This window comes from Electrona antarctica (assembly GCF_951216825.1).
Source record: "Electrona antarctica genome assembly, chromosome: 2".
Classification (NCBI taxonomy): Eukaryota; Metazoa; Chordata; class Actinopteri; order Myctophiformes; family Myctophidae; genus Electrona; species Electrona antarctica.
Genome location: NC_136807.1, coordinates 33,397,983 through 33,414,423, shown reverse-complemented (window position 1 = coordinate 33,414,423; position 16,441 = coordinate 33,397,983). Strand labels below are relative to the sequence as shown.

At 42.5% G+C, this 16,441-nt stretch overlaps 1 protein-coding gene across 1 annotated transcript in view; it reads left to right on the top strand.

Moving 5' to 3' along the window:
* Nucleotides 1-16,441, top strand: part of magixb (MAGI family member, X-linked b) — a gene marked incomplete at both ends in the record, with an annotated part of 76,128 nt that overhangs the window by 39,989 nt on the left and 19,698 nt on the right. The window contains 8 exons of the mRNA XM_079515071.1: nt 3,050-3,211; nt 10,577-10,836; nt 11,755-12,017; nt 12,448-12,597; nt 12,909-13,323; nt 13,716-13,779; nt 14,751-15,063; nt 15,279-15,385. Coding sequence (XP_079371197.1) covers nt 3,050-3,211; nt 10,577-10,836; nt 11,755-12,017; nt 12,448-12,597; nt 12,909-13,323; nt 13,716-13,779; nt 14,751-15,063; nt 15,279-15,385 — 1,734 coding nt within the window. The remainder of the gene's footprint in view (nt 1-3,049; nt 3,212-10,576; nt 10,837-11,754; nt 12,018-12,447; nt 12,598-12,908; nt 13,324-13,715; nt 13,780-14,750; nt 15,064-15,278; nt 15,386-16,441) is intronic.

Here is a 16,441-nt window from a genome sequence, read left to right as displayed (position 1 = left end):
GCTGGTTGTGTCCGTCCCTGGCTGGCTGGCTGGCAACTGGCTGGCTGGGTCTGTCCGAGCACAAAAATAGCTTTGATTTGGGGTGTTACAGACAGTACAGTACAGTGACAGTACAGAACAGTACAGTACAGTACAGTAGAGGGCCCACCTGGGGACTCCCACACGGTAACTCTGTCATTTCTCAACCATTTCGGACGTGGGGTGGCTCGCCGGAACCGGGCCGGAACCGGGCCGGCCCCCTGGGCGCGTTCCTGGGGGTCTGGATGTTCTGGGGACCCCCGGTGGACCCCCCGGGGACCCCCACACGGTAACTCTGACATTTCTCAACCGTTTTGGACGTGGGGCTGCTCGCGGGATTCGGGCCGGCACCCTGGCACCCTTATCTTGTGGTTCTGGAACTTCCGGGGACCCCCCACAATCATGCACTTACCTAAAAATCCTGTAAAGAGAAATGAATGGCCACTCCTTGGGTTATATTTAGTTACTATACGTATATGTTATATGTTTAATAGTTGGGTAATTTATTTATTATTTATGAATACATTTCATTATGCTTTAAGTAGCATATGATGTGTCAAACTAGGGGTTTTCATGATTCTGCATCCATTCCACTCCATTACACTCCTTGGCCTAAATTCGGCCATAAGCCACTTGCCAAAATGTGATGACATCATCACATTTGTGATGACGGCTATGATGACTCCGCTGAGAAACGGACCTTGCTCTCCGCGGTCACAGAATATATATAACTATATCCAGTGCTGTGCTGTGGATTTTTTAACTAGTAGGGCTGTATTTGAATGATGTCACGTGCACATCACGTGCACGCGCATGCATGTGCACATAGCCACTCAGCTCGTGCTAGTTGAAATACTGTATTAAAAGATATGATGGAAAACCAGCTATTCTAATGTAATTATATTTCTTATTATGTAGTTGCATTTTGCATGTTGCAATTTGTTGTTTTTTATTTTAGTTTCAATTCATTATTTTCCTTTTAGTTTTATATAAAAGCCCTATATAGGTACTCACCCATAAGTAGGCCTACTTAAAATAATCACACAACATTTCTTTACCTTAATGTCTTTATTTTTCTTCTTTTTAAAGATATGAGATTACAACATCACTTATGTTAGGCCTATTTTCAAAATAGTGGTTTTAAAACAATCACAAGAACTTCCAACAAGGATAACCATGTGAGTTTCAGGTTTTGAGCTGATCAGTATAGTATTTAAATGAACAATAGGCTAAATGGAAAGAAAAAAGAAAAGCCTTTTCAATCAACCAGAAATAAATGTTGGGTGTACAGTATAATGTTTATGAATAGCCTACTGTTGATGCTCGAAAAAACTAAACTAAACATTATTTCACTTAAATGGTCTATGAGTGACTATAATAACAGAACTATAACAGAAATAAAAGAACTCCCAACAGCTGGGAGTCGACAGGCACACACTGCCTTTAGGCACGAAACAAAGTTTCCTCTTGAATCTGGACACATGTCTTCTTCGGTGGGTCGTCATCTAGATATTCGCATGCAGTTGGCTATAGCAGCAGAATAATACTAGGCTAAGCTACCTGCATGGCCGTTTAGTGTAACTGAGGATGTGAAGTGACTGAGAACATCGGGTAATGTTATGCAAAGCATAACAAAGGAGCCTGCCAGCCAGGTATAGACAGCGCCACCGCTTGATTTGTTGTAGGTGTTGATCGCGCCGTCAACGCGCATTGTCGTGCATGTGGGGGCGTGCGTGCAGCTTCAGAACTACCGGGACGGCACCCCGGGCAGCCATACCGCCAGCTCACCGTTGACTATAAATGGTTAAAATACTAACCGTAACATAATCACTAAAAACGCCGGGACAACGCTCCACACGTCCCAAACTCTTCTCCCTCCTGGCCCCAAAACTGTGGAATGCTCTCCCCGTTGCAATCAGAACTGCAGCATCACTCCCAATCTTCCGCCGTAGTCTGAAGACCCACCTTTTCAGACTCCATCATGGCCCATAGCACTTATCCTACCCCCTTAGATAGCACTTTTTAGACTTAGATAGCATTTGAAACAGACTTATAGCATGTCATGTAGACAGCACAATAATTGCATTGTATGTAGTCATAGCACATCATAGTACATATGTATAGCATAGTATAGTATATATGTATAGTTAATATGTATAGTGTCATTATATAGATATGTTCTAGTTACGTTCTTAGCTTACGCATGTTTCTTGATAAATGCATTTTATATATGTGATGTATTCCCATACTTTTGTTCTTGCCTAATGTAAGTCGCTCTGGATTAAGAGCGTCTGCTAAATGCCTAAATTGTAAATTGTAAATTGTATAATTATAACACACCTCCAATTACAGTTTATTTGAATTATTTGAGACATTTCATATATTGAAAGGTCAAAAGGTTAGCTGATTATTATTATGTTATCCATTTGTAACTCTTAAGCTGCGTTCAGACCTGAATATATATATATACTGTATATACTGTATATAGATATGTCTCGGTTCGTCCCGTTTGTGCCGCGCCAGGTCACGCCACGCCCGTTCACGCAACTTCTCGTCTTTGCATTGACTTTGTATGTAATCGCACCGATCTAACCATCCAAGTCTGAACGCACCTTAAGAATGTACAAAATTGGACCAAATGGACCCGTACATTTTCAGAGTGAAATTACCACTGAGGATTTTACTGTGCATTGCTCTTCTGACCTGTGGACTGGATTATGTTACTTAACATCGATCTTAAAGATGGTAATCTGCAGACACACAGTCTGTGCCCCATTAAAGTGCTAGTGTTAATGGTGCTCACGGTTTCTCGCTAAGTGCCATCTGGTCATTGCCATTGGTTGTGACTCTGTCTCCTCCTCCCTCACTTCAAACATCTCTCCTCTGTATCTCTGATGGTATCTGTGATGGTGGTGTCTCTAATGCGGTGTCTCCGATCTTGTCACTGATGGTATCTCTGTCTTACCACTGCACTGACGTGGACATTTTGACGTCTGTGCATTGGAGGTAAGCACCTGCTGTGTCCTCTCAGGGTTCACAGACCAGCCAGAGGAGCTCCGGGGTTACCCGATCCACACATGCATCGTCAAGGGTTCCAGAGGGTTTGGTTTCAACATCGTGGGAGGCAGCAGACACCAGGAGTTCCTTCAAGTCTACAGTGTGACGCCAGGGGGGCCCTCTGCACTCAAGACAGGTATGTAGAGTGAAATATGTTTTACTAATCCAGCATGAATTGGGCATTATATATACAGTATATAGTGCAGGCTTTCGGGCACTGGAATTGTTATTAAAACTCTCACGTCCTTAGCTGTTCTAAAATCACTGTAAACCACAGGCGCTTGGTAAAATATATGGAAAATGGTGCTTTTGTAGAGGCCTAGCGCCTTTATCCAAACACATTACATTAACCCATTCACACACGGCCGACTGAGGCAAGGCACCAACCAGGTCATAGGGAGCAGTTAAAGATTCAGTATCTTTCTCAAGGACACTTGAACACTAACCCAGAGGGAGCTGGGGATCGATTAGCCGCAAACCTTACCATTGCCAAGTGTCTGCTCTACTTCCTGAGTCACTGCTGCCCTCTAGGGGCCACATATCCTTCATTTAACAAGATAGCCTTCTCCAGGATTAAAAGACTTGCATCCTGTGGGTCCGCCTCCGAGCACCCCATGTGCTCTCTGGCAGCGGTCAGTGTGTGACAGATTCTCAGAGAGTATTTCGGAATACACTCCGTGTCTCCTAAACCCACATGACACAGATACAGGAAATCAAACGTTTGCTTTCCCCTTGTCGTATTGTTTCAGTAGAATTAAGCTGTTGTTGACATCCTGATGTAATGTATGGTAATGTAATTGACGAAGGATCATTTCAAAATGTGATTTACACCTTTTGAAAAAGTGATGTAAATACAGTGATTGTCAGTTATGCTTACTTATATTTGCTGAGTTATGATCGGTAAGTTTGTTTACATTTTGCATTAACCTGACCTGGCCTGGTGGAGACCTGTGCCCCGAGGGGCACTTTTTCTAGTTGTAGTCTGCATGCTACATGTGATCATATGTCGTCATCTCTTGTCATATCTTTCTCTCTATCTCTCTCTCTCTCGCTCGTTGGATTAAAATATGATGTAAATGTTCGGCTCTCACAGCAAATGTACTGTATCTCTCAATCAATCCTTAATCCTAATGGTTCACATGTTATAATCTAGCTATCATTTCACACGCATATGGACCGATACATGAATTCTGACGGCCACAAACGTGACACACACACACACACACACACACACACACACTTAATGCATGCCAATGCCAAACGATACAGACATTCCATCCCAGGAACCCGGGATACAGGCAGTCTGCAGGGAGGGATCTGGTTCATTTCTGTTAATAGGCTGCTTTAGACGGATTAGTTTGAGGGATTAATCCACACCCACACAAATACAGTGCTAAAGACACCAACAGCATTTCATTTATGAACTACACTGGTCTGATTGCAGATTCACGTACAAGAAGGGATCAACATACTGTACTTATATACTGTATACTGTATACTAGATCAGTCAGCTCAAGTCAGTTGTGTTTGTGCAGCACACTTCGTATGAGATTAAGTCAAAGCCATTGAAAGACCACACAATATTATGTATAGATATACAAAGTACAGTAAACCCCCAGCCTCACGCATGCACGCACACATTATACTAAGGCCTTTGGGGGGGAAAAGCTCAATGCAAAGTAAAAGAGAAATCTTGTATTGCAATCTGCCTGTTAGATTATGAGATTTCTTGTGTGCAAAGTTGTCATTTTGGCCTGAGGATGGCATAGTGTCAGTCAGCTAATTACCCAACCCACAAGAGTATGTGATTCTACTCAAACTGTCATTGATCTCATTCTGACCTCGGACAAATCCAGAATCTCCAAATGCCTGCACCTCTTGGTACCACAGCACCTCAAAGGCCCTGAAAACAAGGCTCCAGACTTCCCAAAACAAACTGGTCAGGCTTCTACTTGGCCTCAATCCCCAAACCCACCTCACCCCTGCCCACTTTGACAGGCTGAATGGCTTAGGGTTGACGACAGAGTACAGCATCTTGCAATGGGTCTGGTCCACAAGATTCGATACACCACCAAGATACCCATGTACCTGTCTAAATACTTCCTTAATGTGAACAAAGTTCACACCCACAACACCAGAGGGAGTTCAACAAACCATGTGCAACCCATATTCGGCCCAAACAAGGTTCTAAATTAATTTCGCTCCTATGCCACCAAAATGTGGAACACCCTTGACCCTACCAACAGTCATTAAGACATGCGAATCCCTTGACTCCTTCAAAACTGCTCTCAAAGGGCACCTACGGACGGCTGCAATTCGAAACTGGCCCCCGTAAAATCTGATTCCCCCACCCACCCCCTTTTTCCCTCACTGTATATGTTTTTTTTTCTCCTTTTTACCTCCACTATGATTTCCTGCTTTTGGCTACATAGAAGTGTATATTTGTATGTTTCTAAATGTTTTGATGAAATGAAAATGGTGGGCCCTATTGTAAACAAGTAGAAATGCTTTTATGCGGTCGTTCAGTTCAGTTCAGTTCAGTTTATTTATTTTGGTCATTAAAAACAGATTAATAAGGGAACAACAGAAGGGAAAAACAGAAAACAAAACAAAAACAAACAAACACAACATAAAACAAAAACAAAGACAGACAGGACAATACAGTTAACAGGAACAAGACAAAAAAGAACAAAAACAACAACAAAAAACAAAAAAACAAAACGTCCACTCACAGTTAACAGTTTTGTATTGAGTTGTGCTTGAATGTACTGTAATTCTGCAAACTGTTAATAAATATTTCAATCAATCAATCAAAAACTAGAGGAAATATCATGGGGTGATCAGAATCAGTAGGGTTCATTATCTGCGGAGCATACAGTAAAATCCATGACAATGCAGCCGCTGGTTGAATGGACAGACACACCACCCAAACCACGCAAATAACAAAAGAAAAGCGACTGTAAACTGGATTAGACTGTAGACTGGATTAACACTCCGTTGCGCGGAAAATAGCCGATCTTCAAACTGCGACGGAAATGTTATTGAGGCAGGGTCAATCTCCGGCTCCTCCTGGCTGCGCACTGACCTGTTCTTGAGCAAGACACTGACTGAACCCCCAACTGCTCCTGATGAGCAGGTTGGTGCAGTGCACAGTTTCCTCCACCGTCGGAGTGGTAATGTGTGTTTGAATGGTAGTCCAGGCATTCTAGCTCATTTTGGACCTAAAAGCTAAAGTAATTGTAAAACAATTTTTTTTTTCACAGACCATTTCTATGAGGTCTCCGGAACAACATACTAAAAGTCCCAAGAAATCCCAGTTGGGGAAATATGTTTAATTGGCATCAATCCAAGATGTCCGCCAATAAGACTATTCTCAGAAACTGCATAGACAATTACCAATCTTGGAATAAATTCCTTACCAATAAGTAATTGAAACAGATTTTTTTTCACAGACCATTTCTATGAAGTCTCCAGAACAACATACCAAAAGTCCCAAGAAATCGTAGTTACAGAAATAGGTTAAATTGGCATCAATCCAAAATAGCCGCCAACTGGGACTATTATGAGAAAAATGGCCAATCTTGGAATAAATTCCTGACCAAGACTTAATTGTAACAGATTTTTTTCTTCACAGACCATTTCTATTAAGTCTCCAGAACAACATACTAAAAGTCCCAAGAAATCCTAGTTGCGGAAATATGTTTAATTGGCATCAATCCAAGATGTCCGCCAATAAGATATTCTCAGAAAAATGCATGGCCAATTACCAATATTGGAATAAATTCCTTACCAATAAGTAATTTAAACAGTTTTTTTCACAGACCATTTCTATGAAGTCTCCAGAACAACATATTAAAAGTCCCAAGAAGTCGTAGTTGTAGAAATTTGTTAAATTGGCATCAATCCAAAATGGACACTAACTGGGACTATTATCAGGAAAAAATGCCATATAAATTCCTGACCAAGAGGTCATAATTTCTTTCTTCACAGACCATTTCTATGAAGTCATCAGAACACCATACTAAAAGTCCTAGGAAATCCTAGCTGTGGAAATATGTTTAATTGGCGTCAATCCATGCAGGATGTCTGCCAATAATGGGTCAGCAGCAGTGGCTCAGAGGTAGTGTGGCCGGTTGGGAACCACAATGTTCCCAGTTCGAACCTGGGCTCCCCCAGAGTTAGTGACGAAGTGTCCTTGAGCAAGACGCTGAACCCCTAATTGCTTCTGCAGGTTGGTGCCTTGCATTGGTTTCCTCCACCATCTGTGTGTGAATGGGTGAATGTAATGCACAATCTATGTAAAACGCCTTGGATAAAGACACTAGGCTATATAATATTTACCCTTATCAAATTATGACGGGCCCAATTTCCATTCGTCTGAGATTTCAATTGACTTCCAAATATATTTTGAGCTGAGGATATTCAGATACAATACTGTGTATTTTAGCCATTTTGAACCAATATAACTGAAGGCTGTTATTATCATGTTCTATCTAGACTATAGAACACGCTGCCATCAGTAGACCTATACACGATCATAATTTTGTTTAGCACTTTGTTCGTTATAAGCTAACAAGCCAAATGGGCATTACATTTATAACTAACATTAATGTTAGATTAATGTTAGATTAATAATGTTATATTAATAATCGTTATCATTTTTCCAGAAATCCAAACAATTTAGTTGCCACTCACCTTTGAACTACTTTCCAAAACTGAAACTAAATAAGAATAGTTACAATATACTGAATATAGTAATAATAATAATATTAATAATACTCAGTTTCATCGACTTCAAAGGCATTTGACTCGATCTACAGAGGCACAATGGTGAAGATCCTTAAGGCCCACTCCGGGCGACCATATGCAGGAACAAGGGCCAAGCTGGTGACCCCAGATGACAACAGCGAGAAGTTTGACATCCTGGCTAGGTTAATGCAAGGGAACAAACAACCTAGCCCCCTTCCTCTTCATCATAGTCCTGTATTATGCACCCAGGAAGGCCATCAGTGGACGAGAGCAGGATCTTGGCTTTACTCTAACACCAAGGAGGTCGAGACGACATACCAAAGTAGTCCTGACAGACTGTTGTTGTCCGCACAGACTAGACTATGCGGACAACATCAGCCTGCTCTCCGACAACGTGGAACAAGCACACCTTTTTTCCAACAGTACTCCTACAGATGTTGTCCGAAAAACATGCAAATGACATCAAAAACAGACGATCTACGAGGTCATGCTGCAAAACTGTATGCACCAAAAACAGCCGATCTACAAGATCACGCTGCTACACGCGGTTATCACCTATAACATCTCACCGGAACATCCACCTCTGACAACAGGAGGCACTGTGCTGAAGGAAGTCAAGGACTTCAAGTTTCTGGTCTCATGGGGTCAACTGAACGGAGCAAGATCTGAAAGTGAGGGAGGCACTTGCATGGAGGTCCTTGAACGGCATGGCCAGTGTATGGATCTCCCTCCAACCTCCCCTGTGAAATCAAACTCAGCTTCTTCTATGCAACGGTGGAGTCTGTTCCTCTATATGGCAGTGAATGCTGGACCCTGAAGCCAACCCTGCAGAAGTCTCTAGACGGGTGCTACACCAGAATGTTGCATGCAGTACTTAACTTCAACATGTTACCAACAAGATTCTGTAGCCAGTCACGTTACCAGTCGACTAAAGAGCCATGGCCCAATGGGCGAGTAGTAACGCAGCACCGTATAGCCTACAGTTGTCCGCCCCACATGGAAGCGCGTCCACGCGCGCTAGCCAGGAGCTAGGCTCGACTGACTGGGGGACCTCCACCCCAGGGAGACTGACAGAGCTGCCGACTACTAGGTTAAGGTCTGTGCCGCCTGCGGGAACATACTTGTAGAGGTTACCCATACACACCGCTGCACCAATGTAGCCACGGCCGGGGCGGGGGACGAACCCGGGTTCCCCATTCCACAGGCACATACGTTACCAGTCATGGACGAATGAGCCATGGCCCAATGGGCAGCTTGAATTCTTGTAGGACTCTGACTAATACATTTGTAATATAGTTCGTCAACCAACAATTGGTATGCTGAAAAAAACATTGCACAAATTCCTATGAGCTGGGGGCTCTAAATGTATCTAATCAAACTGCAACCCATTTTGTATTAACCACTCTGTCCCAAAATAAATCACTTAAAATCATTCAAATGTATGCCATTTTATAATAAAGTGGTGGCTATTTTGGATTGATGCCAATTAAATGATGTGTGGTGAAAGAAATCCTGTTACAATTACCTTTTGGCCAGGAATGTATTCTAATATTGGCAATTTTTCTTATAATAGTCTCAATTGGTGGACATCTTGGATTGATGCCAAATTAACATATTTCTGCAACTAGGATTTCTTATGACTTTTAGTATGGTGTTCTGGAGACTTCATAGAAATGGTCTGTGCAGACAAAAAATCTGTTACAATTACCTCTTGGTCAGGAATATATTCAAAGATTGGCCATTTTTCTGATAATAATCCCAATTGGTGGCCATTTTGGATTAATGCAATTAAACATATTTCCGCAACCGGGATTTCTTGGGACTTTTAGTATGTTGTTCTAGACACCTCTCAGAAATGATGTGTGGTGTACAAAATCCAATTCTAAGATTGGCAATATTTCTGATAATGGTATTATTGGCAGAAATCGTGGATTGATGCCAATTAAACATATTTCTGCAACTAGGATTTCTTAGGATTTTTAGTATGGTGTTCTGGAGACTTCATAGAAATGGTCTGTGCAGAAAAAAATCTGTTACAATTACCTGATGGTCAAAAATGTGTTCCAAGATTGGCCAAATAAGCTCAATTGGCGGCCATTTTGGATTAATGCAATTAAACATATTTCCCCAACTGGGATTTCTTGGGACTTTTAGTATGTTGTTCTGGAGACCTCATAGAAATGGTCTGTGAAGAAAAATCTTTTGTTACAATTACTTTCTCGTGAAATGCTATTTTGCCTGGACTATGGGTGAATGTAACATTAATGCAACTTTATAAAGCGTTTTGGTTCATTATGGTGATACGATTCAATGATTTAAAATCAATACAGTAACTATTTAGCAAAGAAATTAAATCTGTGTGAAATATGTGGATAGTGCAGGTTTTTTAATGGAAAATATATGAATATGGATATAAATAAGTAAACGGTGATTCCCTGGCAAATACATTATTATTTGAACACATAGAAAAAACAGGGAATACACACTTTTATCGATAGACCAAGTGTAGCGATATTAATTAAAGCCCTCTTTTTCTTTTTTCTTCTTAAAATGGCTAAATACAACACACAAGTACTCCATTGCAAAACAATACAGATTATTTGCATTGCAAAATGATAAGATACAAAGTCAATGTTGCTGTTTACATTTCGATATACTTCGATTCTTGAAATTCAAATGGATTTTTCGATTGCAGTTACTAATACTATATTGTTACACCCCTACCACTTACCTCCCCTGCCTCCCCACCCAGCGGACCTCCTGGTCTACATCAACGACGTGTGTGTGCTGGGCGTGACCCACAAAGAGGTGGTGGAGATGCTCAAGTTGGTGCCGGTGGGTCAAACCGTGGATGTGGAGGTTAGACGGGGTTACCCCATGCTATACAAGCCCGACGGCCGTCCCAAGCGGGCGAATCACGGAGACCCCCCACTCCTGCCCACCACCACACAGCCTCAGTCTCTGAACGGACGCCTGCCTCGCCTGTCGGCTCCCTCTCCACACGCCCAGCAGGTTTGGAGGAAGTACTCAGATTTACTTAATTAAAAGTAGCAATGCTGCAGCATAATAATATTCTATTACAAGCAATATAGGCAGTATATCTCAAAAATGTTACCATATCATAACTAGAAAGGTGCAATTCTGGGTGTGGTTGCACTGCAATTGAAATTGCAATTCATGGGTTTATACAAGAAAGTTCTGTTCTTGATGAATTCTGTCTTGCCATATAGATTGATCTCCTTCTGATGTCTGATGTAATTTACACGTCCTACCTGGGTCGTGTTTTTTTCCACATTCTGAATTCCTATAGACTTTTCTTACATCGCGTCAAATAAGAACTGTGTTCCAAAAATAAACAAATGATCCCGGCTGTTTTACTCATATGGATATGAAGAATCAACTGACTGTGAGAAATCACAAATGTGACTGCTGCCGAATTAGTAAAGTTTTCGCTAGAAACAGAATGTATCAAATATGACTGACTGACTATCGTAAATGATACAAGACAGCTCCCCAGCTCCCCAACAATATCGCCAAGACAGTTTGTTTATTTTTGGACCACAATGCTTATATGTGACGATTTTAAGAAACCCAATTATTCTCCATAGCGAAAATACTTCCGGGAACCAGGGGATGAGGGAGTCACGTCAGGACTTCTGTGCTCTATTTTCAGACAATGGGCTTTTGGGGTTACAGAAAATGTTACAAAAACTGTCCATTGAACTCAATGAATAAAAAAGGTTAACAAAAAACAGGTTTACTTTAGGCGACATAAAGGTTCAACCTAGAACAGTTGTGTGTTGCCTACACACTAATGAGCGTTAGTGAGGACCAATTATATATAGATCGTTTGAAAATGGGTGAAGCCATTCTTTAAGTACAGTAGTATGTGTAAATTTACTTGGCTTCTTTCCACCACTGCACACCCAGTACCTTCACCTCAACGGGGTCCACGATGACAGGAGGTACGCGGAGGCGGGTATTGACCTGGATGCCAATGGGAACAACCACCACACACCTCCCAGGCTCTTCCCGCCGTACAGACGCTCCAGCGTGAGCCATGCCATGTCCTCCGGCCCCGTGCGACCTCCCCGCTCGGTGAGAAGTCTCGCCAGAGCCAGACTGCTGTGCCTCGACCCGACGCTTGCCAGCCAGAGCGACAGTGAGGTGGTTTCTGCCATCGGATCGCACAGGTAACACTTGTGAAATGACACTGTCATCTTACGGTGTCATCTTACAGTGGTGGAAGAAATACTCAGATGTTATTTATTTTTTATTTTTTTCGTTAAAGTATCAAAACTGCAATGTAGAAATATAAGTAATTGTCCTGCATTCGACTTTGTTCTGGAGTCAAAGTATTAGCATCAATGTAAATGTATTAAAACTTATGTATGTTTTGTAATAATAATCTGTAACTGTAACTACATAGTATCTTATGTACAGTATGTGTATAAAGCATTGAAAATGTTACATACTCAAGTAAAAGTACCTTGGAATTCGAGTTATTTACAGTACTTGAGTAAATAACTTTAAATAAATAACTGTCCAACAATAATTTTCACCGCTATGTTGTTTATACCGAAACTGTGATTTTAAATCATGACTCGTCCTCTCCTCCTGAAGGGCGTCGTTGGTCCGTAACCACAACAATAACTCCTTGACGCCCAATCATATGCTTCGCTACGGAACCTCCAAGTCATCAGAGAGCGACATGTCCACGTGCACTGTTCCTGGAGCCAGACTCCCCCTACCTTATTTAGAGAGGAGGCCCAGGTAGGCCTGGCACCATTTTTTAAAATCTATTAGGCCTAAAGGATTTAAAGTATAGAATTATTAAATGCATAGCCTGTTTTGGCCATAGTACTTTATTTGGATTATTCTTATTGGTACTGGTCATTGTCATTATTTGTCATATCTGCCCTGTGCGATATTTACTTACAAAGCCTAAAAGTCAAAACAGCAATGTAATAGTTTGTGTTTTATGTTTTATGTTCCAATGTTCAATGCCAAAACAAAACCCACAATTAAATCGTTTAAATGCAATTATTTGTATGACAATTAATCATCAACCCAAAAACTTTCAGGCCCTCATCGTCACCGGGGGGCCCGCGGAACGTCCATGTTCACTCTCGCTTCTACCGGCCGCACGGCTCCGCCTCCTACCTCAGGATGTCCCCGACCCCCGACAGCCCCGCCCACCACCGCGGCTACAACGGTTTGGCCAGCAGCAGCGCCAGTCCCAGCAGTGTGCCGGGGTCCCCGGGAGGGATGAGCCTGGGCAGCGTCAGCGGGGGCGGCGGTGGGGAGCTGGTGCCCGTCGCTCTGGCCCAGAGCGAGGCAGAGCGTGGTCTGGGCTTCAGCGTGACCGCCGGCGGGCCGGGGGGTCAGATGACCGTGGTGAAGAAGGTCTGGGACAGGAGGCAGTGCAACGCCCTGCAGCCGGGGGACGCTATCGTCAAAATCAACGGGGCTGATGTTCAGAGCCTCACATTCGCACAGGTAATACTGTGAGTGGTTCTCAAAGTGGTTGATAGTTAAAAGACAAATGGCCCTTCTAGGTCTGTAACTCAAACTGGGGGTGCTTTCGAGAATCGCTGAGTTAACAGATGGATATAAATGAGAGTCTGTAATTACACCCCTTAAAAGTTCTGCTCTGGAAGCTGTCATCTGTTTGACATTTATGTTCCCGATAATATATATAAAACATATTTGTTTTTAAAAATATATTTTTGAATTTCCATTTCAGCGCTTCGAATGTACAGACTGCTAGGAGGAAGCATTTGAAAATTGTGTGAACCTGTCTCGAGAGACTAGCATTACAAAAATGTCATGTCTGTATTCACAATGTTAAGGTCAGATACTACAGTGTAATATGCTGGTTCTGCTTCCAGGTTCAAAGGATACTGCAGGAACACACCAAACAAGGAGAGGTGGTCTTATTGGTTTACAGGGCAGGTAAGTGTGTGATTGACACTACCTTTCAGGGACAACAAGGATTTGTTGATCTAGGTTTTATTTTTGTTGGTCCACTTCATTTTAAGTGTTGCTTAACAAATCAGTCAATAAAACCTAACCTGCGATTAATTGTGATTTCCTGACATGATGGATTGACCAGTAAATGAACAGTATCAATGTTATTGTCTTGAGACTAGCGTTACATGTTTCTTCCCTATTGTGAGAAAACTAGCACTTATGTTAAACTAAAAGTAGCATGGATTCAGACTTGAAAATCTTCACCAAACCTCAACAACTCTTTTGCTTTCTTCAATCACATCTAAGAAATTCTGACATTTTGGAAATGTACACCATCTCAGCTGCAAAATTAAATTTAAGTTTAAAGCAATGGAGCAACAGGATTAAAATGTTTCCTGTTTATTGAGAAAATTGAGAAAACTAAAACTAAGATTAAAAGGATGGGTTAAATGTAAACCATTACTTTTAAACTGGGTATAAAGCTTGGATTGGACTGGATTAATAGATTAACCTTGATTTAATCATTATTAAAGCAACAAATCTTTTTTGTACAACCCACCTCAGAGTCATAGATAATTCATAAGCAGATCTACTTAAGTGTTCCAGCAAATCAGGTGACTCTGCTTTGCTGAGGGAATCGATGATGCTTATTGCCATGGATACCATAACACATTGGGGTCCCCTGCATACAGCCTCTTAATAATTAATAATTATTTTGTAAACCTTTAACACAAATCTCTTAAGGGTCCCCTAGCACAACATATTTACAAATGAGGGTCCATGGCCAAATACATATTAATGTCCTTAGCAGGAAAATATTTGAGAACCACTGCCATAACCAACACATTGATTACTTCTTCATTATGTATTCCACATGGAAGCACAACATTGACATGAAAGGACCTTCACTTCGACACTCGGATTATTATTTGTTTTTAATTTGTTATAACCAGGCAACCGTCATTCCTCTGTGTCCCCCAACGCTGGACGGAGGCTGCCCCCACCTCTTCTACGACCGCCTCCTCCCCCCGGGGTGTCGGATGAGCCCTCTCAGCCCCAGAGGCCCCCAGAGGCCCTGCTGCCTCTTCCCCGGACATCCATCAGCACCCCTCCGTCTCCGGCCCTCGTGCGCTCCTCCCTGGTGCAAAGCACCAGCTTCTTGGAGTCCATTCCCGTCACCTTGACCATGGAGCCTAAAGACTGGATCAACACGGGGCTGGAGGACGAGGGGGACGGCGGACCCTCCACCGAGGCAGGGCCTGACAGGTAGGCCTGTCACGATCATTACGTGTCTGTGATTTATGTGTACTATATTTCTAAGTTATTTGTGTATCTGTGTTATGTATCTGCCCTGTGCAATTTTTGTTTACAAATGCCCAATGTTCAATGCCAGAATTAAATCATTAATTGTGATTATTTTGTATGACAATTAATCGTCATCAACTAAAATGTCATGATCGTGGCAACAACCCTACTGACAGGCCGGGCGGGGAACGGCCGCACCGAGGGTTCGAGGTGGAGCTCAGGAGAAAGCCAGGAGAGGGGTTCGGGTTCGTCATCGCCTCTCAGGATGTGGAAAACGGCAAAGGTGAGAGCCATCTGCCTGTTGTCAAATTATCTCATGTTGTATACTGTAAATATTCAGCAGCGGATCAGGGTTGATGTTTGAAGTACAGGAGATACAGTACAGTTGAAAAACATTAACCCATATAGTGTCCTTATTCTGGAGTGAATATGAAGCAGAAATTGCATATCTACAAGGCTACAAGCTGATAACGATTCACATCGTTTTCAGCAAAGAGATTTGGTGTGGGGTGGAATTACTAGTGGAACTAGTATAGAGCCCTGGTGGAGCTCCGGTCAACAACGTGTATGTGGTTAAATGGCTGCATTGTATTTCTTCTTACAATTTAACCCCATTCATGCTTGTAAATCATTGTTACCTCATCAGTGTATTCATGTAGAAAACACGGATATCTATTATACATTTGAAAAGGTGTCCCCAAGACAGGAACAAAAGGCACCAGCTACTACGTCACTGACACACTGCAACACACACTGCAACAACCCACTAAACACACTAACACGTACACTAACACGTCACAGACTTACCCTCCGCGTCGTTCGTTCCCTATCTCCTCATGTCGCGCCGCACGCCCAGACTCAACACCAGCCGCCTAAACATTGTCATTGCACTGCCACTAAAGCCGCCTCCCGTCCACACGCGCAAACAATATCAATATCAATAATAAACACCAACACGCCACAAGCACCGACACCCCCGCCTAATTTGTTGCCACGTCTATGACAACAAGCACCGAAAAAATGCCATTCAACACGCTACTTACACACACTACCACTCGCTTACAATACGCGGACCTGGCAACACTACATCTCCCATTTGCTCACAGCCCACCACGTGACCCACACACACACATACCAAAACCAAGTAGAAGAAGAAGAACTAGAACTACACAGCGCACACTCTGATTCTAACTTGGAGACTTACCATAATGCTAACACGACCGCGTCGACACCTGGCGTGGTACTAGCGGGACAAACCCAGGCGCATATATGGATACCAACAACAACACTACACGCACACGCGCGCGCTGCAACAACAAACAGCTACGTACAGTGTCAG